Source organism: Anolis sagrei, chromosome 2, assembly GCF_037176765.1.
Source record: "Anolis sagrei isolate rAnoSag1 chromosome 2, rAnoSag1.mat, whole genome shotgun sequence".
Lineage (NCBI taxonomy): Eukaryota > Metazoa > Chordata > Lepidosauria > Squamata > Dactyloidae > Anolis > Anolis sagrei.
In genome coordinates, this window is record NC_090022.1 from 124,167,250 (window position 1) to 124,190,236 (window position 22,987).

A 22,987-nucleotide genomic window follows, 5' to 3' on the forward strand; every position below is an offset into this window, starting at 1 on the left:
TTTTTTTCTGAATGACAAAAGGGAGGACGCTGATCTAATCTCCCCGGGGAGTGAGTTCCACAGGTGAGGGGCCACCACTGAGAAGGCCCTGCTCCTCGTCCCCGCCAGTCTCACTTGAGATAGAGGCGGGGTCGAGAGCAGGGCCTCCCCAGAAGATCTTAAACTCCAAGATGGGACATAGAGGGAGATCCGTTCGGACAAATACACTGGGCCGGAACCGTATAGGGTTTTGTAGGTCAAAACCAGCACTTTGAATTGTGCTCAGAATTGGATCGGCAGCCAGTGGAGCTGACACAGCAGGGGGGTGGTATGCTCCCTGTATGCCGCTCCGGTGAGCAATCTGGCTGCCTCTCGCTGGACTAGTTGAAGTTTCTGAGCAGTCTTCAAAGGCAACCCCACGTAGAGTGCGTTGCAGTAATCCAATCGGGATGTAACAAGAGCGTGGACCACCGTGGCCAGATCTGACTTCCCAAGGTACGGGCGCAGCTGGCGCACAAGTTTTAATTGTGCAAAAGCTCTCCCAACCACTGCCGAGACCTGGGGTTCCAGGCTCAGTGGTGAGTCCAGGATCACTCCCAAGCTGCGAACCTGCGTCTTCAGGGGGAGTGTAACCCCGTCTAACACAGGCTGTAACCCTATGCCCTGTTCAGCCTTACAACTGACCAGTAGGACCTCTGTCTTGCCTGGATTCAATTTCAGTTTGTTAGCTCTCATCCAGTCCGACACAGCAGCCAAACACCGGTTCAAGGTCTGGACCGCCTCCTTGGTGACAGGTGGGAAGGACTGACAGATTTGGACATCATCTGCGTAGAGATAACATCTCATTCCGAAACTCCAAATTATCTCCCCCAGCAGCTTCATTTAGATGTTAAATAACATCGGGGACAGAATTGAACCCTGTGGGACTCCACACAACAACGGTTGTGGGGCCGAACAGGTGTCACCCAGTAACACCTTCTGGGTCCGTCCCTCAAGGAAGGATCGGAGCCACCGCAGTGCAGTGCCCCCGAGCCCCATGTCCATGAGGCGTTCCAGAAGGATACCGTGATCGACGGTATCGAAGGCCGCTGAGAGGTCCAGCAGAACTAACAGGGACACACTCCCCCTGTCTAGCTCCCGGCGAAGATCATCTACCAAGGCGACCAAGGCTGTCTCAGTTCCATGTCCCGGCCTAAAGCCAGACTGTGCCGGATCTAGATAATCAGTGTCTACCAGAAACCCCTGGAGTTGTGTTGCCACCACACGTTCCATGACTTTGCCCAAATAGGGGAGATTGGAAACTGGCCGATAGTTGTCGAATTGAGTGGGGTCCAGTGATGGTTTTTTCAACAGCGGTTTTATAATAGCTTGTTTTAAGCTCGCTGGAAACTCTCCTTCCTGTAAGGAGGTATTGACCATCACCGTTACCCACTCTGCCTAACCCCCTCTGGCTTCTTTTATCAGCCAGGATGGGCAGGGGTCTAGGATGCATGTGGTGGGTCGCACCTCTCCAAGGATCCTGTCCACATCCTCAAGCTGAACCAATTGAAAAGAATCCAACAAAACTGGACAAGCAGATGCTCTCGTTACATCCCCAGAGACTGCCGTTAATATGACGTCAAAACCCGACCGAATCCACTCAATTTTATCCGCAAAAGATCGAGCAAATGCTTCACAGCGAGCCACCGAGTTATCCGAGGCCTCGCTTTTTGGTGGATTTAACAGGCCCCTGACAACTCGGAAAAGCTCAGCTGGACAATTCTTCGCAGATGCAATATTGGCTGTGATTAATGTTTTCTGAGCCGCCGCTATTGGCACACCGTAGGACCTTAAGAAGGCATTCAGATGTGTTTGGGCTGGATTGGTGGGATTCTGGCGCCACACGCACTCTAACCTCCTCTTCTTTTGCTTCATCGCTGCCAGCTCCTCAGTAAACCAAGAGGCTGGTTTAGCTCGGTTACTCAAGAGGGGGTGTTCCGGAGCGATTGTGTCAATTGCCCTGGTCAACTCACTGTCCCAGCGAGAGACCAGAGCATCGACAGTGTCGCTAGCCAAGAAGGTGGAAAAATCCCCAAGAGCCGTCAGGAAACCATTTGGATCCATACATCTCCTGGGGCGGACCATTCTAATGGGTCCACCACCCCTGCGGAGGTTAGAAGGCACAGTTAGTCTAAATCTGATCAGGTGGTGATCGGTCCATGGCAATGGAGCGATGGTTGGCTCCTCCACCCCGTCACTCTCATCCCAACCCTGGGAGAAGACCAAATCCAAGGTGTGCCCACCACTATGGGTGAAACCAGATATTAGTTGGGACAGGTCCATGGTTGCCATGGTGGCCATGAAGTCCTGAGCCACACCAGAAAGAGAGGCCTCGGCATGGATGTTGAAATCTCCCAAGACCAGAAGCTGTTGGGAGCTCAACGCCATGTCCGAGACCACTCCTGCTAGCTCAGGTAGGGAGACTGTAGTGCAGCGGGGTGGTCGGTACACTAACAGATTCCCTATCCTGTCCCGGTCACCTATCCTAAAGCTGGCACATTAAAAAAAAGATGATTGTGGGATGGGACACTTGATTAACGGGATAAACTCCTTGTAGACCACTGCGACTCCACCTCCCTGCCCTCCAAGCCTTGGTTGTTGCTGAACAGAATAACCTGGTGGACAGAGTTGGGAGAGATTGACCCCTCCCCCCTCGTCCAGCCAGGTCTCCGTTATACAAGCCAGGTCGGCTCGTTCTTCTTGAATTAGATCTTGGATAATGGAAGTTTTTCCATTTACTGACCTGGCATTGAACAGCACCACCTTTAGCTTGGAGGGGCCACCATCCTGGCACCTCAGTTGTATTTTGTCAGGAGAAAGTTTTGGAATCGCCAATCTATTTTTGTTAATTTCGGGCTTATAGTTATGGTTACCTGTCTCTGGATCCCAGTATTCCCGCCCCTTGAAACTACATATAAGTGCTCATCGCAGTTCAGCTCTGATTTGTGGATGCATGCCTGTATATCTGTGTGGGCAGTAGAGAAAATGTAATATGGGCTAAGAACTCAATCAGTGTTCATTCCTAGCATTAATTTACTCAGGTGTGAGCTATAGCTCTTTGTCCTAACCTAATTTATTCATTAAGGTAATAAAAAAGTACTATTAAAGTCTAACTTTTTAAATAGTGCTGTTTCCTGTACAACTTTGTCTTAATGGTGCTGTGAGATTAGCTAAAGAGCATATAGTCTTGGGCCTATATCATTTCAGTAGCAGACAGGAGTTCTCGATGACCAATAATAATATAAAAACAAAGCTTAATAATGTGATTGCAAAAAAAAAAAAATGGGGTGGGGGTGTTCCTTGAGTCAGGGGATTTGTGGCCTCACATGAATTGGGTACCAAGAAGTAGATATGGTATATGTGTATATGTCTGCTTAATGGAAGTGCTATCTGCTGCTTTTGATGAGGAGGTGAGATGAATGCATAGCAATTAGGCAGGAAATGGGTGTTTGATGGTTGCTTACCAAAACTATCCTTGAGTGGCTCTCCTCCAGCCTGACAGACAATTTTGGGGAGTGGGAGAAGATGTCAGTGGATAGTTGAGCTAAATGCACAGAATATCAGCATTTACTCCATTGGTGGCATGAGGTTAAACATTATGGGTGACAAATGTCACTGAGCTTTATACTGAGAAAGCTCTTCGATTATTCAGGCCACTCAGGCGTTTCTTCTCCAGCAAGCTTTTAGTGAGTCCCAGTTAACATGTTACATATATGTATTCCTTATAGGACCATAACATTTTCTTTAAGAGCAAAGGAGGTACCAAAATCTATGACATTTCTTTTCCCCAACCCTCTCCCCCTCCCCCAATTTAGGCTCTAGGTGTTGCAAAAAACTTTCTTTCTTGAACCAGGCAATTTTTTGTTTCATTGTTGCCATAGTGTTGCAGTGATTAAAAAGAACAAATAGAAGATCTGTATCTTAAGTGGAAATAGTTATACTAAAGTGGAAACATGAAAAAATGTGGAATGGCAAATCTCAGTGGTAACACATTTTGTGATATACCTTGCCCTTCATGATTTTTATTAATTTGTTTGAAATGAAATTCAGTGGCATAAATAAAGTTCCAGTGTAAGTCAGACTTTGTGGAGCCTCTGCAGTTGGAAATGGACCATATTGTGTGGCCAATAGCAAGTCTTCCTAATTTACTTTCTGAAATAGTACTTCTTTGCTTCAACTGCCCCAGCAGAGAAATTCCTTCCTAAAGGTAGCCACTTGACATTGCTGTGGTCTTGCAAAATGCCTGAATACTGCAGAACAGTTTTCAACTGTTCATCCTTGCTTTGTTTTTAAAAATGAGGATAGATTAACATAGATTGGCATATGCCGTGTTTTGACGAGCCATTAGCTTACTGAAGAGCTCAAGCACAGACATTGTGGAAAAATGCATTTAGATAGCCTGTTTTTTGAAATACCAGTAATACTATTTTCTGTTTTCACCAGGAAGCAGGTATGTGGCCTTGAGCACTCTGGGGGCAAATGGAGGTAGTTCAGGGGAGTGCCTGAGACAAGCAGCTTTGCATGTTTGCTTCCTTTATGGCTATAAGATGACTTTGATTCCCTTTTGTCTTAAAGCACAGTTCTTCATGTATACAGAATATATCTTATCCATGCCTCATTGGAGTGCTCCCATAGCTTCTGATTATACCTTTGTTGTAACAGTATAATCAGCAGCAGCAGCAGACAGAACACACCAGCTGGATCATCAGGTCTGGAGCTATGTCTGCAGACAGAAAAACCTGCTTGCACCTTGTCAACAGAGCAGATGTTATGCTGAGAGAAATGGAACATATTGTACCCTATGGAGTCTGTCACTGTCACACAAGTAGTCTTTACAGTGTGACGGTGTTGAATTTCCAAGAGGAAACTCTCTTCTTCTTTTTCTGTCCTACAGACATTGGACACTAAATAAACTTACTTCTGGAGTTTATTTAAATAGAGCCTATGCAAGAAGCAGCTTCTTTATATTCAAAATGTAGATACCTTTTCCATGTAGAAAGCATGCTCTGAGTATTACATCTTCCCTGCATAAACAGCTTTTAATATTAGCACTTCGCCTGTGAATCACCTTTTGCAATAACAAAGTATATTTGCACATGGTGGCCACTGGAGTATGTTCAGTGATACCAAGAATTAGTAAATATGAGTCAGGACTGCTATAGCTAAGTAGTTGTGTTTGCTTCAGAATAATCTTATATTACCATAACTTAAGAATACTGGTTTTCCATGACATGCAGTTAGTCCTTCATTGAACAGACTTTGAATTGTGAAAATGCAATTAATGTATTTTTATACCAGTTGCAATGGCACAGACTTTCCTGGTTCTATATAGCAGATGATCACATAAGCAATCCATTGCTGCCTATCGAGCCAGGGTAAGTGGCCATCTCTGGGCATTGAAACATTTTTCACTATGCCATAAAAATGAAGAATATAGATTGTAAAGAAAATATGTCTCAGAATGTACATAAATACAAGCATACCTCAATTAACAAAGCCTCAGACTGATCCTTATTTTCTCAAATACTTTTTACACTTGTCCAGCCCTTGCTTTTGCTCCTTATGCTCCATATAGTTTAAGGTTGTTAGCAGCATTGGTGTTTGGAGGATAGTGAAGGAGAGCTAGAGAAACATCTATTTTTGAAGTAACATTTCTGCAGTAGACAATACAATAAACAATGCCTGAGCTGAGAAACAATGGTTTCCTAATGGATTTTTTCACCATAACAGAACATGCTACATGTATGTCTTGTATACAGTGTAGATTTTTTGTCATAATTTAGGTCAGGAAAACCATTACAAGTTTGTGTTTTGACATTTTCTACGTGTAACACCATATAGCTTCTGAAAGAAAATTGCTGTGTCTTTGTTATGCTGTTTGTGTTTCTATAAAATACATTAAGCGAGCAAGAAAGCTCCTAGAGCCTCATTAAGTTTCCAGCTGGGTGGGTGTCCAGTCTAATTGTCATGGTTCATTACCTAATATTACTAAGCTCTGAAGATAATCTCTGAGAGCAGTATGCTACTGAATCCTAACTCACATTTTGATGTTTACCTTTAGCAGAACATGTTAGAATTCATATTCGTGGCAGCTGTGCAAAAGAAGATGTCTCCCTTTATAGGCAGAATTAGTGCCAGTGGATAACAAAATGTTCATTTTATATCCATCCCTTGTAGACAGTTTGCTTTATAATTTGTAGGCCCTGAGATTCCACCTAGATGAAAAACAAAGAAACTAGAGTGATCTTCAGTCTGGCAGTACCAGTTGTAGCTTACATTGATGTTCTATCATGCCTCCCAAGATCTCAAAGTAGTATACATAGAATTATCCCATATTGTCCTTTTAGTATCCTTAATGTGAGTAACTTAGGTTAGAAAATTTTCCTAGGACTATCCAATAAGCAGCAATTTGAACGCTAAATCTCTGGTACAAGCCCTGTTTACTTACTATACCATGCTGGGTTTAGTACATTGCTGAATGCCACAAATATTTCCCTAAACTTTACAACTTAACATCCCAGCAGTCTTTCACTATTGGCAATGCTAACATACTCTCTGAAATGGCACCAGCTTTGTGGTGGACCAAAGTCATTCCCTCGCCCATAAGTACCCAGAACTATGAACTGCTAATATATTCACTTCTCGGGCTCTTACAACTTTTCTGGAATGTGAACATATCTGAAGGACATGTGTGCATGAGGCCACACATTTCCAGTGAGCCACCAAAAAGCAAATGCAGCAAACTTGCTAGTATTACTGATGTAATACTAGCAGCAGAAAAGAATGGCAGATGATTTGAAGTCTATGTTGCGCAAGGCATTAGTGGCTTTCCAAAAGCCCCAATGCAACGCATGGTAGTCTCTTCCCACAACACTTCTGTTTTTGCCAAACAAATTATCAGAAGACTTGAATAATTTTTCCTATTTGACTTTGTATGAAAGAGCCTGGAGCCAATAAAAAACATTTCTAGTCACTGATGATAGCATCACTTGTGCTTCTTTATTTTTCATAATTAACCTATTCATCTTTTTATGAATGAGTAATAATATTTTGGGTGTATTTCTCTTATGCATGTTGGCTTCCATGAATATTAAAGCAAGGGTAGACAAATTGTGGCCATTAGGCAATGTATGGCGTCCAGGAATGTTTTTTGACCTTTTTCTTACCAAAAACAGGGTGAATGATTATACCTGAAAGCCTCCAGGTGCAACAGTATATCTTGTGACTAGGTTGCAAGGCCTCCTTGACACTAAGTACACACTTTCGAAAAGCTGGCATGAACTTCTGACCACTTTGGTTTCTATGTTTTATTTTTGGTAGTCCATGTTGTCCTTTTGGTGTTCTTAGGGCATCAGTATTACCCCCAGACTTGCCACAGTTGCACACCTCTAATTTATGTTGAGATTTATAGTTTAAAAGTTAGGACACGGCCTTACATAACTTTTTCTATCCTGTATGTAGCCTCTGGGCATAAACCAACAGTGGTCCTGATTTTGACACTACTGTACTAGCACGCTAGCCAAGACTTTGTGTGATACTGTGAAACTCTTTGGAATTGGGGTAATGGTGTTTTTTTTAAAAAAAATAATCCAGTGGTTTCAGCTCATAATCAGTTGTCTTTGTGGTATATGATCTTTGGATAACACACAATAGCTATTGTGTTGTATGTATTAACTCAGGAACCCATTCATATTGTACTTTTCAAAGCATATGATCTTTGGAGCCATTTTACCACATGAATATTGAAAGGTGAACAAAACACCTTATAGCCAACCCACATCATAAATAACAGTAGTATTACTAATGATACATAAATAAATAATAATACACTAGTAGGGCAGTTGAGAGAAGTGCTTTAAAAACTTACGCTGGTGTTTTCTTTTGCAGTTCTGTTTCTTTATTCATTGTTACAATATATACTATATAATGCTTATGCAACAGATAACTTGTAAAACCATCTTGAAGTAGTATTCCAACAGCCTGGCTCTCTCTTCTTCCCCTACTAGATTGATTCTCTTCCTTTTCCTAAGTCCATTCAGTGCAGGGAGAGAAAACCTACCTTTACTATTCATATAGATCTTGGAGGCAACTCAACTCAAAACTGAGATAAAAGGTACTGAGTGACCTTCATTTTCAAATGATGTCATGATAAAGTTCTACCACATAATAAAACTCTGTCACTTAGTAGTTAGCATTGTTGTATGAATTTAGGGCCAAATCTTGTATGTTCCGCATTTGGATGAGCTCGTTGAAAATCGCATATAGTCATACAAACAACTTTCTTGGCTCAGAGGCTTGTAAGAAAAATTATGATTAACATTTCATTCTACCAAATTAATTCAGCAAAGTCCACAATTGGGTTTATAAAGCTGGTAAAATCATGTTCCAGCTTATCAAATTGTTGGCTTGGTCCATTTAATTAAAAGTTAAATTGAAGGCAGACATTTATTCCTTCTCAGCATTCTAACAAGATTTGTGGACATCCAAGCTTAGGCTTATTTTGCAGTTCTATATAAAGCATTATAAGGTGATTGGTCTGTGTGGGGCTATAAAAATCCACACCAAACATTTAGATGTTTTATTAAAAATAGTTTCTTCCCTACTGTCAAGAATTGATATAGCCAAAGCTGGAACATTAGAGAAATCCATAGTTTAAGCGTATAGGATTTAGATACATTAATTCTGTTTCATCACAGCTGTACATTCTGAATACATAGATGTCTGTGTAATGCATCACATATTATAATTAAAACTGGGATGATGTATGGGTAGATTTCCTTCACCAATAAAAACTAGGTCGTAAACAAGGCTATGTCTTAGAATGGTTGTTTTTCTGGATGAACGGTTAACTTTGATACATTTAATGTATACTGTACATACTGCCACCTTCCATCCCTACATAGTTTCCCAACCTCCCCCTTAAAAGTCAGAAGATAAATGAAATGAGTCCAGTGTGGGATTTATAGTACTTTCCCCTTCCTAATAATTAGTTACTGCCTGAATACAGCTGTAGACATATGGTCCCAAAAATAACCTTTACTTTGTTGTTGCCATTGTTAAACAGGAACCCATAAGCCTTATGCATCTGTGCTATATGGCAAAATATAATGACAGTAGAAATTAGTTTTGAATCCTAATGACATCTTCACTCTCTCTGTTGTTTTTTTCTTAACAGTCCTCTCCTTGCTGTCTCATTTGCCATCTCCTGTGCAGTACCAGGAATAGCCTTGCTGACTCTTGGTGTAAATCCTCTTACTGGAGCTCTGGGAGCCCTCAACATTGCCCTATACACATGCTGTTACACACCACTGAAGAGAATTAGCATTGTCAACACATGGGTCGGAGCTGTGGTCGGTGCTATACCCCCAGTCATGGGATGGACAGCAGCCACCGGCAGTCTGGATGCAGGTGAGCATAACACCCAAGTCCATTTGATCTGGGAGTAAATCAATATGCATAATTATTTGTTTTATCATTCTTAGGAGATTGGTCAAAAATATTTTACTGATCCAAAAATAGTGGGCTGCAGTCAGTTCTCACTGTCAATACCTTTGAGAAATAGTATCTCTTTTCACATTCTTTCAAGATTTGTTTTCTCTTGTGATAGATAGATAGATAGATAGATAGATAGATAGATAGATAGATAGACAGACAGACAGACAGACAGACAGATTTTTGTGGTTCTGGAAGGAAGCAAGAGTGAGACAGGAAGTTGGAAAACAGGATATAGTTTTTCTTCACACCTTCTTGTAGGAATAAGGAGAGTTTGTCCCCTGCACTTTTTCATGTGCTCTAAGCCATGTATTGGGAATCCTGTAACGTTTCATAATTGACTGAGTAACCTGGCTTTAGGTGATAGAAGAAAAAGAAAGAATTTGCAATACCACTTGAAGAAGTATCAGATGGCTGGGAAGAACATCTTTAGAAGGTTGCTAAGAAGTAAGCTTTTTCTTAGCGGGAAGGAACCTATAAGTATCCCACATGCACACACAAACAGCATGATGATAAAGCTGTTCATTTTGGGCAAATGGCCCTTTATTTTGGGCAATATTTTACTCTCAACACTCCCTCCTACTTTCACAGGATGGGTGGGGAACAGTCGGCCAAAGTCACCAGTGTGGTCAGATTGTGTTTATTTTATCAGCTCCTGCCTTGAGTGTTTACCACAACTGTAAAAACTGTCTCATAGACAGAAAATCCTGAAGGAATTCTACTTTGTGAAACAAAATATGGACCTCTTCCGTTCATGGTGGGTGGATTCAACTGGTCATGTTTCCGTTGATGGTGTGCAGGGTCATTGCTTTTATCATGAATGGTTATAATAGAAATTACAGCAGCATTTTGAAGCTGTTATTAGTCACCTGTAGAATAACTTTAAGTTTCTGTTTTAAAAACTGACTCTGTCAGCAGTTTCCATGACTGAGAAATGCACGACTCAGTGAAGGTAAGGAGAAATACTCTTACCAATAGTTAGTTTGTGCATATAATCCTCGCTAGTCATGCAGTTCAGTTTCCCGTCAGCTTATGTCTGCTAGTATTTCATGGATGTATTCTTTCTCTTCTAAATTGGATTTGTTTCTCTTGTCAAAAGAGTAGGACATCCTGGAAATGCATCTTTAAAATGGAAGCTATTTTAGTCTGTACAGGGATTTGGAAGCTGTCATAAATCACTAGGTTTAGAGGAAAGCAGTTAAGAAACACAAGAAGCCAATACTATCCAGTTATAATAATTCATAATATTATCTTATATAGACAACCTATGAATAGGTTATGGTACATTTCATCTTAAATGAATTCAGAACAGTCAAGTACAGTTTTGAAATCTCCAAACACTTTGATCTCACCCACAATTATTTTATTTTTCCTTTTCAAAAAGAAAATCTTAAACATGAGATGGAATAAAGAATCTATGAGAAATGCCCAAAGAAAATGCATTTTATCATTTTTACAGAGACCCGAGGTTAAATATTTCCTTTGCTTGCAACAGCTTCTGGTATTCTGGCAGTATACTGTTGTCTCTCACAAAAGAGACAATAAGAATTGATTTAGAAACATATCCAATTTTTGGAGTAATTGAGAGAATGAAGTTAGTTGCATAGATTTTCATAGACTAAGTTTACTTCCTCAGGTGTAATACATTTGAGAAATTAGTCTGCAAAAGCTTATACTACCAACTTGGTTCTCTGAGTTAGTTTCTAAGGTGCTAAAAGATCTCTTTGCAGTAATATTTAGTGTTTGTTTTCAAAATGCTTCATAGATATTATCCCCATGATATTAAGAGCTCTGTAAGCAGCAGCCAGTATTCTTACACTTCATATAGGAAATGTTTTAGGAGAGAGAGAGAGAGAGAGAGAGAGAGAGAGAGACTGAGAATATCATGGCTTGCTGATAAGCACCCTGAAAATGCATTATTGAAACAAAATTTGAATTGAGAAGGCTTTCTGAGTAATTTACTCACATTTAAGTTGCTTGTCTTTGGAAAGTCAGGGCAATGGAAACTGGTCAGAGAAAGTAAGAGAAGCTGATCAGAAGTCAAGGAAATTGTGAATGGGTCACATTTAGGTAATAGATGGAGATGCCACCAGAAAAACAGTATGCATTTTTGACAGTTGTAGAGAAGCTGGAAAGTAAAAGTGTGATGGAATGATGCACATATATTTCATCGTATTATTACACAACTGTATTTAAAATGTTAATTTTAAAAATCATATACTCTTATTACAGTTGTTAATAATAAAGGGAAATAAAATGAACCCATATATAATAATATCATAACTTTATTATGGAGAAGCTGACTCAGCTTCTTGCAATTTGTGGTTCAAACTATAATCAGTTTCAATAGACCTGAAAATGCAAGTAAATTGTGACTGGTCAACCATTATTCCTTCTAGCCAGATGGACAGTACAAGCATAACCCAATACTGCTGTATTCTTGAGAATGGAGTAAGATTAGTTTAGAAATATATAAAGAACTAAGTTAATAAAAATACAAACTACACTAACAAAAGGAAAGCTATTTTGTAATGAGGAGGTTTTGCTTTGTTTTGTAGACCCATTTTCTATATACTTTAGCCTAGAAATCTACTTCTACCGAAGGAGATTGCCATTTTTTATCCTGGAACAAACATTGGGGGGGGGGGGGGATTAAAATGTAAACAACAATTATCAGCATAAAAAGTCTATCTATAAGATGCTCAAGTAATTCCCAGTTAATTCAGTATCCTGTCTCAGCATGTTTCTTATGGGCTGCTTGAGGGTCTCTGCCAGTAGATGTCAATACATATCTTTCCTGCTGTTGTATAATGGACTTAGATTTTGAAGTATCAGCAGCCTAAATTTCTACTTTAACAGCTAGTGCAAACTCAGCAGTAATCTGTGTGATTTTGAAAGAGCTGCTGCGTGAAAACAATGAACAAAAATAGAACTACTGGAACTGTTTGGGATACAAAGAAGTAAATTCAAAGTGGCTCAGTCTGAGCACCCAGTGATAAGATACTCACACAATTGCATATAATCTGCAAATTGTCCATTTATCTCACATATGAAGCTATATACCAGTGGTTCTCAACCTGTGGGTCCCCAGATGTTTTGGCCTTCATTTCCCAGAACATCTAATAGTTGGTAAATTGGCTGGGATTTCTGGGAGTTGCAGGCCAAAACATTTACCCACAGGTTGAGAACCACTGCTGTATACCATAAAATACTAAAAGATTTCATACAAGGCAATACACAGCTCTGTGTGTTGGGTCCATGTTTGACATGAAGGTTTTGCCCCTTACTGCCACCAGATCTGGGTTCATTTACAGAAATGATTTTCATGTGGCCCTTCAGTTAACAGTGAATGTTTCAAGAACCTCATGTTAACACTTAATAAAATTAAATTTTGTGAATTATTATGAGGGTTATGGTGAAGGCACTGTAAGAAAAGTGCATATTCTTAGTCAGCATGGAATCACTCGAGTGTTTTTTCTGTTACCTTCCCAACTCAGTAGTGTCCCTCTGCTAGAATAACAGATATCATGGGTATCCAGCTTCACTCTTCTTGCTATGTCTTCTTCTCCTGGCAAAAAATCTTCTCCGAAGAGTGGGGTATCATTTGGATCAATTGAGGGAAAGATACCAGAGTCTCATTGTATGTGATGTTGGACATTTTAAAAACTATTTGTGATAACATTTTCCATTTCTTGAGAACAAGTACAGGATATTTGAGGTATAGAAATCAATTCTGGTTTTGAAAAATATTACATTTCAATAATGCCCAGAATTAACTGCTCCTGTAATTCACCTCCCAGTATTAGTTATTCCTAATGAAAAGGTTTCCAGCTGTGTACTATTAAGATTGTGCTTCAGAGGAAATAATTAGCCTCTAGTCTGACATGGAGTAGCTGAAGCGAAATCTTGGGAATCGGAATGTCACTTCAAACAGTGAAATACATCTACATTTCTTCTAATTACAGCAGGGAGGCAGACTTGAACATTCAGTGGCAATTTTGCAGGAGACCCTTTTTGAATAAAAGTAAATTTAGACATGTTTAAAACAAATACTATAATTTTCCTATTCATCACAACTATCAACAGTTACATACAGTTTTCTTCTTTCCCATGCTTTTACAATTCTGATTTTTCTCTGCCACTTTGCAAACTGCTAAATTCTATATCAAAACACTTTCCTTCCCCAAACAGTGCAAAGAAGCATATTATTTATATTGATCTCTTTTAGCTGAGTTGCTTCATTTCAGTAGTTTTATTAGAAGACATATTTTCTTCTTTGACTTTGGGATCCTTGTGTACATTATCATTCGTGGCAGGCTGTCATCAGGCTGTAGCTATGACTTGTCTCTTGGTGGAAAACATTATATTCCTGATAAAACTTTATTATTTTAATCTCACAGTTATCTGAGCCAGCAGTATTCCCCTATGTCATTTTAATGAATCTATTCTAAGAGTGGATCCAACACATTATATAATGGTGATTAAGTCGGTTAAGGCTAACTTTATTCCCATTTATTTCATTATACTCATCTGGATGAAATCTATTAAATACCACTGAACCATAAAACTCCAGTGACAAACAAATAATGGATCATCCACTGCTTTGCACTGCATAGTGATGACCACCACTGGGAAAACATGACTGCTTAGGTAGTGAGCTGTGTATGCTTCACTACATGATCAGTGGGATTATGGCCAGTTTGTAATTTTGTGTAACAATATCTTACCCATCCTTTATTACTTTAGATCCGTCAGAAAGACAGACAATTACAAATAACAAGGTTAATATTTTAAAGAAAAAAGAATAACTGTAACCACAATTGCTCAAACTTGCCTTGTTGATGCCACAATTTCTTCTGAAGGCAGTAGATCCTTGTATCCTTGGAAAATAGTGTCTAGCTCCCAACTGCTGAAATGCGCTCTTGCGATTGTAGACATAGCAACTCAGTGAGAATGCATCCAATTCCAAACCACCCAGTTTACTAAAAGTGACAATCAGAGGTCTTTGCCATAATATGCTTTATCAGTTAAGGGGATTTACTCTGGGTAGGTGGTGGTGGCAGAGCAGATAACAGCCTTGCAAATGTAGCAGACATTAGAGACCCACAATGGCCTGGAGCCATTGGTATTATTGCTCCCAAGAATGTTTATCTCAAGAGACTGTTTAGTTTATCTCAGATGCCCCACTTCTGCCTTCTGTTTTACTGAAATACATCTTGTCCTGATTTTCATTCATTTTCTGAAAATTTAAATAATTCCTGGGGCTATGGAATTTATAGACAGCCTGTGTATGGTACCAATGGTAATCAGGCTGAGGCTTATTTTCAGATTGCCTAGACTTTGTAATTCAAATTGGGTTGGAAGGTAGACATTAATTATGTCAGCCAACATCTATTTACAATGGGGGATTTTAAACTGGGCAGTTTTTATCAGCGAGTGACATTTGGCAGATGGATGGGTTTAGCAACAAAACAGTGAAGGGAGAAGGGAGAGACAATTGCATATGGCCCTCCTCTTTTGTACGGCCCTTGTCTGCCCGGAAGGGGAGTCATAAAGAGAGGACCTCACTTTGTTCTGAATCAGTGGTACTGAACTTTGTTGTCCTTCAAATGATTTTTTTATGAATTAGATCATGCTTTAAATAGCCTACAGGCAAAACATGTAGCTCAGTGGTTTCAAAGAAGAGGGCAAATCCTCTCTGCCTGTAAAGAAATTTTCCCAGTTATGGAAAAATAAGTAGAGTTTGAGCAGAGATGGAACTTAACCAAACATTGAGACTTTCTTCCTCTTCAAGAAGGAGATGTTCCAAGAAGTTTCTTGCTCAGTCTGGAAGAAGGGCAGATATATCATTGATGCAGATGACTAGGACACAAAGGCAGAGGACCATAGTCTTCATATAATTAATATGAAGAAGACAGATGGGCAGTGCTAATAGGCAGCTGTTTTAAATTTAAAGTCAGTCGATTATTTTCTCTGTTGCCCACCCTGCTTTCTCTTCAGACACAAAAGCAATAGTTTTCTGCCACTGGGGCATTTGAGAAACTGATGCAATCACCCTCAGAGCTCAGTCAATAACTGTTTTGTCATCTACACTGCACACAGCTGTGTTAAGTTCCTAGTGCTTTCAGCTTCTAAAGAAAGAATATTCAACTCCCCGTATGGGACAGCTGCTCCAGTTCACCCCATCTCCTATATCAGGGTTACAAATTACCCAGTAGGGGGAACCAGAGTGATAGCTAGAAAGGTGAGTAGGCTTAAGCCAAGGATGGTGGGAAGTTCATTAGATTCTCCAGGAACTCAGTAAATGCTCACTTTCTGAGCCCACACATAATTAGACTTCAAAAGCTATATGAACATATGTGAGTTCCTTCCCTGTGCCATGGATAATTCTCAATCTAGTGCAAAAATGAGAGACTGAGAAGTAGGAAAACAAGAGCCTGTGAAAAATCAAGCTTGATATGCCTCACCCATCCCTAAATTAGAGCTGTTTCAGTGGTTTCAAACTGGATTCTAGGATTGCCTGATTTAGAGTGTTTTTAAAGAGTATTTTAATGTGTTTAAATGTGTTTTTGTCTTTAATTGGTTACAAAAACTGAAAATAACTTTACTTACATTGTATTAATTAAAAGAATGCTGTGCTGCTGTATCGCAGTCAAACAGTTTAATTTCTGCTTGTTATACCATGTCCTTTCTCTTGTGTCATTATTGACCATTCTGGCTCTGATTTTACCTGCCTTGGCCTTATTCTCACCACATTTCTTGTCATCCTTTGCCCCTTTCATATTTAAGGAGGACTTTGTAGTCCTACTCCTTGATTACACATGAACCCTTGTCACCTTGTCATCCACACTTACGTTGTTTCTCCCCCTTCTATTTCCTTGCCCAGACCCTTTGCTCTTTCATTTTCAGTCTTACCCATCCTAAGTTCTTCTCTCTGAAAGGACTACATCCTGCCTCCCTCATTCTCCCATTTGTATCATGCAGCTTTTTTACTTCGTTCAAATTCTTTCCCAAAAGTCACTTTTCCCCAAAAGTTTGAACACAACATCCTCATCTTCTTCTCCTCCTGAAACTCTCATAGCATATATCACTGTACTGAATGGAGGGAGAATGCTCCCTGTTTAGCTTTGCTGCTACCTTCCTTTTCTCTATTGATTGCCTGTTGTGAGTTCTTTTAGCTTCTCAGAGCTGAGACTCATAGTTATTTTCCTTACTTTGTAACAAACCATACTTATTAATGTTATTGTTAATGTTAAACAAATGCGTGTGTGAATTTAAACTACTCTTTATTTGAAACAGTGTGAGGCTTGCATGACCAGATCATGGTCCGATTCATAGACTTTATATTTCTGACTGTTCTTTGAGAGCAAAGGATTTGTCCTACTATAACATTTTCAATAATAATAGACACAATTGCTACCAAAGACACCAGCAGTATATGGCTTTTGTGTAGGAGGTAATTTACATAGCCCAAAGGGACTCATTTGCCAGTAGTGCATGTCAAGGCTCAAAAAAGGAAGAAGCTAATCCTCAGATACAAGAGAGGAGGGAGGGGAGACCAAAGTAACATGCAGGAAGCATCTACTCCACAGAACAGAACTTGTACTCACCCTTTGTATCCAAGGGGTTTTGTGTGTGTGTGTGTGTGTTTGTGCGTGTTTGTCAACTTGGGGTGACCCCATAAACTTAATAGAATTTTCTTAAGTAATGAATACTAAGATGTGATTCTGCCAGTTCCTTCCTCCTGTAGCACCAGGGCTGATCCTGCTTACCTTCCAAGTTCAGACAGGATTTGGTGCCTTTGGGGTATATATCCAAGGTGGAATGGCTTAAATAAAATTTTCAATTCTCCAATTCACTTATTTTCAGGAAAAGAAAAAATATTATTTGGTTGTTGTGACGAATATAATAACACATCAGAAAGTAAGACCCAGTTTTCGGAAGCCAGGTCACTGGGAAATACTTGATAAAGTGGAAGAAAATAGGAAAAGAGGGAGGTCACACACTGTTGGTTGCTTGTTTCAATTAAAGAAGCCATGATCCTGAATGTGTGAGGCATGGGATATCTAGGGATCCTGAAGGTGTCTCATTCATAGAATCAGCATGTCAGGAAAGAACAACAAGGTTTGGCTATGTCTGTATTCCATTCAGACATCAGATGGTGATAAAGGAGAAATCTTATAACTGGTATTTGTAATTATTTTTATTTGTGTTGTACAATTTAATTTTGCTTTATTGGTTAAAAATATTTTTCACCACCTCCCTTTGTCCCATAACAAAATTTTAACTAGTATGGAGTCAGCCAAAATGTATTTGATATATTGGGATGTTTGGTCTTACAGAGTGTATTTTAAGACAGCATACAAACTAGGACTTTTTGACTACATAATTTGGAGATTTTACACATCTCTCCTTTCATTGCAGCTAAACTTTCTTAAATTCAATATGGGCAGGTAGTATGTTCTTCCTGGAACAGGTTTTGCTGAGGAACACATTCAGAGGCTGGAAACATGATTTTTTAGGCAATGATAAGGTTCAGTTACACTTCAACTCCTTTTTTCCGGATTGAGCATGGAATAGCTATAACTACATAACTGCCAATATTGTTTATCCAAAGGCAAATGGGTGCAGCTGTATTTGCTATTGTTTTCTAGCCCTAATCTCCCTCATCTGGACTAATGGTGAGTAATGTGTTCTAGCATCTTTTTAGCTAAGCAAGATTGGTTTTTTTACCAAACCAAAATAGAAGAAAACAATCTCACACACCATTCTAAGTGCACACCATTAACTGCTAAATGGAAGCTTCAGAAATTTTTACAACTTCTTACATATACTTAGAACTTTAATTTGTTTCAGTGAGAGAGAGAGAATCTGATGTTTCTCTATTCCTACCTCCTCACAGTGTGTCAGTCAGCTACCAGAATCTGGAAATAATTTAAAATTGCTTCGTATTATTCAAGGCAGAAGAATTACCAAAATTGCGCTTTAAGCAAAACAGCATTCTTGGGTTGCCAAGGCAGTAAACAATGACTTTAGGAAATGCAGCAAGACTTCAACATCTGTTTTGGAGCTGATATTTTAACCAGTTTGTTTATTTTACATGCCTAGTTGGCCATCTCTGTCCCACACATACGAAGCCAAAACCCAAGACAATGAAAGAGGCAGCACGTGTGCGTGGAGCTCTAGCTTCATTTCTGTACTCAGTTTTTAACATAAAGTGCCTTGGGCTTAAATCTGAATTTGTGAATGATAACACAGTTGACCAAATGTGCTACTATTACAAGACTTTACATCTACCCAGGCAGTCATGGATGGAAAATAACTTCATTATGCTACTAGGGCATACATCAGCCCAGAATCTCTGGTCTCCTTAAGTTTAATTAAATTTGCCTTAACTTGAGGAAATGAAGCATCCTAAGGAACTGCCTTCAGACAGAGGAACAGAGATTTACACTATTGCTACTGAAGCATCATCAAACTTGGCAGGACGACAAGTGTCCAAGCTCAATTTCCACAGAATCCCAGAAACTTCCTTTAGAGTTCTAAAAATGGGCACTACTATACATGCAGATTTGTAAAAGAATAGTGAGCCACTCTTTATCCCTGCAAAGAGTAATAGCTGCCCTTTTGAATGAACCCAATTACACAGAACCAGTGGCGGATGTGAGCAGGAGAGCCACAAGTTAAGTTGAATGAGGATTCAAGACCTTTCCAGACAGGCCCTATATCCCAGGATCTTAGAACTGGATTATGAGTCCCCACTGCCAGATAATGTGAAATAAACAGAAAACCTGGGATCAGATCCTGGGATAGGTACTGTCTGGAAGGGCCTCAGTTGCTCTAAAAAGGAAGATTCTCAGCTAGCACAGCAAGAAACAAAGCCACATCTGTTGACACTCTAGTTCTAGGAAAATTCGTAGAACATGATATTGTGAGTAGGTATGAATAGGTATTATTTTAATAGGGAGTGAATACACTCAAGGCAACAGATCCTGACTAATTTTGGAAGCAAAGCATAGTTTGGCCTGGATTGTATTTGGATGGGAATGCCAGATGCTGTAGGAGGTATTTCAGAGGAAGGCAATGACAAATCTACTTCTGAGTGTTGTACGCGTAAGAAAACCCTATTTATGAGGTTGCCATAAGTAAACATGCAACTGGATTGTACCTGCACACACATTCTTGTTAACCAACATCCATTGTCTCAGAGCCGAACAACAAGTTGCATCCGTTTCTCTTTCATTTTTTTGGAAACCATCAAAATATTATAATTGACAGGTTTTATAATATTATAATTGATCCGCCTAGTCAAAGTCATGGTATTCCCTGTAGTGACGTATGGATGTGAGAGCTGGACCTTAGGGAAGGCTGAGCGAAGGAAGATCGATGCTTTTGAGCTGTGGTGTTGGAGGAAAGTTCTGAGAGTGCCTTGGACTGCGAGAAAATCCAACCAGTCCATCCTCCAGGAAATAAAGCCCGGCTGCTCACTGGAGGGAAGGATACTAGAGGCCAAGTTGAAGTAGTTTGGCCACATCATGAGGAGACAGCAAAGCCTAGAGAAGACAATTATGCTGGGGAAAGTGGAAGGCAAAAGGAAGAGGGGCCAACCAAGGGCAAGATGGATGGATGGCATCCTTGAAGTGACTGGACTGACCTTGAAGGAGCTGGGGGTGGTGACGGCCGACAAGGAGCTCTGGCGTGGGCTGGTCCATGAGGTCACGAAGAGTCGGAGACGACTGAACGAATGAACAACAACAGGAGTAGTTATGGCATCTTGTTCTTTTGCTTTTGCAAATGTCTATTCTTTTGTGGGCAACGCAATCTTTGATTATTATTTTTTTACAGTGATAAATCATAATACCATTAAAACAAAATCATTTCAGAAACTGGAACTTTCAAAAATAGGAAGATCTTTTAGCCTTATGTGGTCCTTTAAGCCCCTAATAAAAGAGAATAAAGTTTTCTGAAAGGACTAATCAGTATCTTTGCTACATTTTAGTGATGCAGGAGCCAATTTGTAGCATAGACTTTGAAAAGTGGGTCTTCTAGACTGCAATTATGAGGAAATGCTCCATAATTATCTTGGCAATTATGCCTCTTAGATCTTTGGCCTCTTATTGTGGTTCCCTTTTCCCCTTTAATTCGTGCTTTTGCATCAACATTAAGGAGGTGTTCAGGGATAGGTAACTGACAAATAAAATAAATAGACCCTGAATGTGAAATGGCTGCATTAGTTTTCATCCTGATCTGTACAAGATTGAGTTTTCAGTTACCAGCTAACACCAATGAACACTTTCATCCTTCTATAGACTGAAAATTACAGTATTTCTGTTCCTTTTCTCCATCATATACATGCTCTGTGTGTAGAGTAAGTTCTATGGGCCACATGAGAAAACTATCAAAACAAGAAAACCCAAAGAGCAGATCTTAATGGAAAAACCAAAGGAAGAAGTGCATCTGACCATTGCATGCTGCAAATGGGGAAATGTTCTTTTCTTCTTGCAATATAGGATGAATAATGATGTTTTTAAAAACTAGAGTAGGACTTTGTCTCAAAGCAGTCTTTCTTTTATTGGCCGAGGCACTGGTTCCCTCTGAAGGCAGTAGTTTCTTTCTACTGTATAAGTGGATTATGGAAATTCAAGTACAAATCACATTTTAGACAAGGCATATGCTTAAATTGTGTGTGTGTCCCAAAATAAACTAAAATCAAAGAGCCTGGAAATGGAGTTACCCCCCACATCAGTACATGAGGCCCCTTCTACACTGTCCTTATATCCCAGGATCTGATCCCAGATTATCTGCTTTGAACTAGATTATGTGAGTCTCCATAGAATCATAGAGTTGGAAGAGACTTCATGGGCCATTCAGTCCAACCCCCTGCCAAGAAGCAGGAAAATTGCATTCAAAGCACCCCCGACAGATGGCTATCCAACCTCTGTTTAGAAGCCTCCAAAAGAGGAGCCTCCACCACTGCTGAACAGCTCTCACAGTTGAGTAGTTCTTAATGTTCAGATGTTATCTCCTTTCTTGTAGTTTGAAGCCATTGTTCCGTGTCCTAATCCAGTGCCACAACTAGGTGCTACAAGTTTGATTTGGCTTTAAAACAAAAATCAAATATGAAATGTATCAGCATGTCACCAGATTTGACAATGTGTATATGTTACAAAGGCCTGACATTTAGTAACTCCCCTGTCTAAACCAGTACTCACAGTTCATATGGAGGGCCAAGTAAATTGTTCCTCATAGTGTCATCAAGCTACGAAGAACACAGCCTTGGGGTAAGTTTGATTATATTAATGAGATTTCTGCACCTGCAAGTGATTTACTGGGCATATGAAGAACAAACAACAACATCAGCCAATTTATCCAAATGTCCATGTATGTGGTTCTAGAAGAAAGTCTTTAATGCCCCCATTTCTCTTCTTTTGCAGGTGCATTGCTTCTGGGAGGGATTCTCTACTCCTGGCAGTTTCCCCATTTCAATGCACTAAGCTGGGGCCTCCGTGAAGATTACTCCCGGGGTGGCTACTGCATGATGTCCGTAACTCACCCAGCAATGTGCAGAAGAGTGGCTCTGCGTCACTGTTTGGCCTTAATTGGACTCTCGTCGCTGGCTCCCATCTTTGATGTCACCACATGGACCTTCCCCATCATCTCTCTCCCTATCAACCTTTACATTTCCTATCTTGGCTTCCGTTTCTATAGAGATGCGGATCGCAGCAGCTCCCGGAAGTTGTTTTTTTGCAGCCTCTGGCACTTACCATTGCTACTTCTGCTCATGCTCACATGCAAGAAATCTTGGTATGAAAAGGAAGATAAAAAAGAACCAATCCACTGAGAACTTATTATGCTGAAAAAGTAATGTTGTCTTTGTGATAACTATGGTTTCAGAAACTCAATTTCAGAATAATGTATTTCAGATACACAAGGTGAGAAGATTTATATTGATATAATTTTTAGGTCCAATGAACCCACGGTGTGATTGTTTTCAAATTAAATGATTTCATTTGAAGAGATAAATACGGCTTGTGGGTTTCATTTTTGTCATGTGATACCCTTACAATGAGCTGGACCTAGTTACAGGCACATACCCTAAGCAGGTTTCACCAACCACTTCTCTTCGGGAGGTACAGGGTTGCCACCACTTTTTACTTTTTAAAAGAAAAAGTTACTCATTGTTGTCCAATAATAATCCCCTCTAAAACTGATGCCTGAAAGCCAGGAATTCCTGCTGGATTGTCAACAAACTGTGAGACTCTTTAGACATTAGGATTATTTTTATTTTCAACTACATATTATCTAGTCATTCTTCCATCTTGATGCAATGTGACAATCCACACAGTGGTGTCCATAATTCAAACTACTGTTCACCATGCCATAGAAGTGATAAAAAACAGAAGCTCCTTGGCAAGATTTCACATACGGCTGGATCTTCCCTAAGTGAAGGCCTTCAGTTCCTATATAAATGAATGAG

The 22,987-nt window shown here is 39.9% G+C and overlaps 1 protein-coding gene across 1 annotated transcript in view; it reads left to right on the forward strand.

Moving 5' to 3' along the window:
* The window catches only part of COX10 (cytochrome c oxidase assembly factor heme A:farnesyltransferase COX10), a 111,176-nt gene extending 88,643 nt beyond the window's left edge, over positions 1 to 22,533 (forward strand). Inside the window, exons 6-7 of the mRNA XM_060764521.2 lie at positions 9,194 to 9,426; positions 21,945 to 22,533. Coding sequence (XP_060620504.2) covers positions 9,194 to 9,426; positions 21,945 to 22,351 — 640 coding nt within the window. The 3' untranslated portion in view covers positions 22,352 to 22,533. The remainder of the gene's footprint in view (positions 1 to 9,193; positions 9,427 to 21,944) is intronic.
* Positions 22,534 to 22,987: the final 454 nt, after the last annotated feature.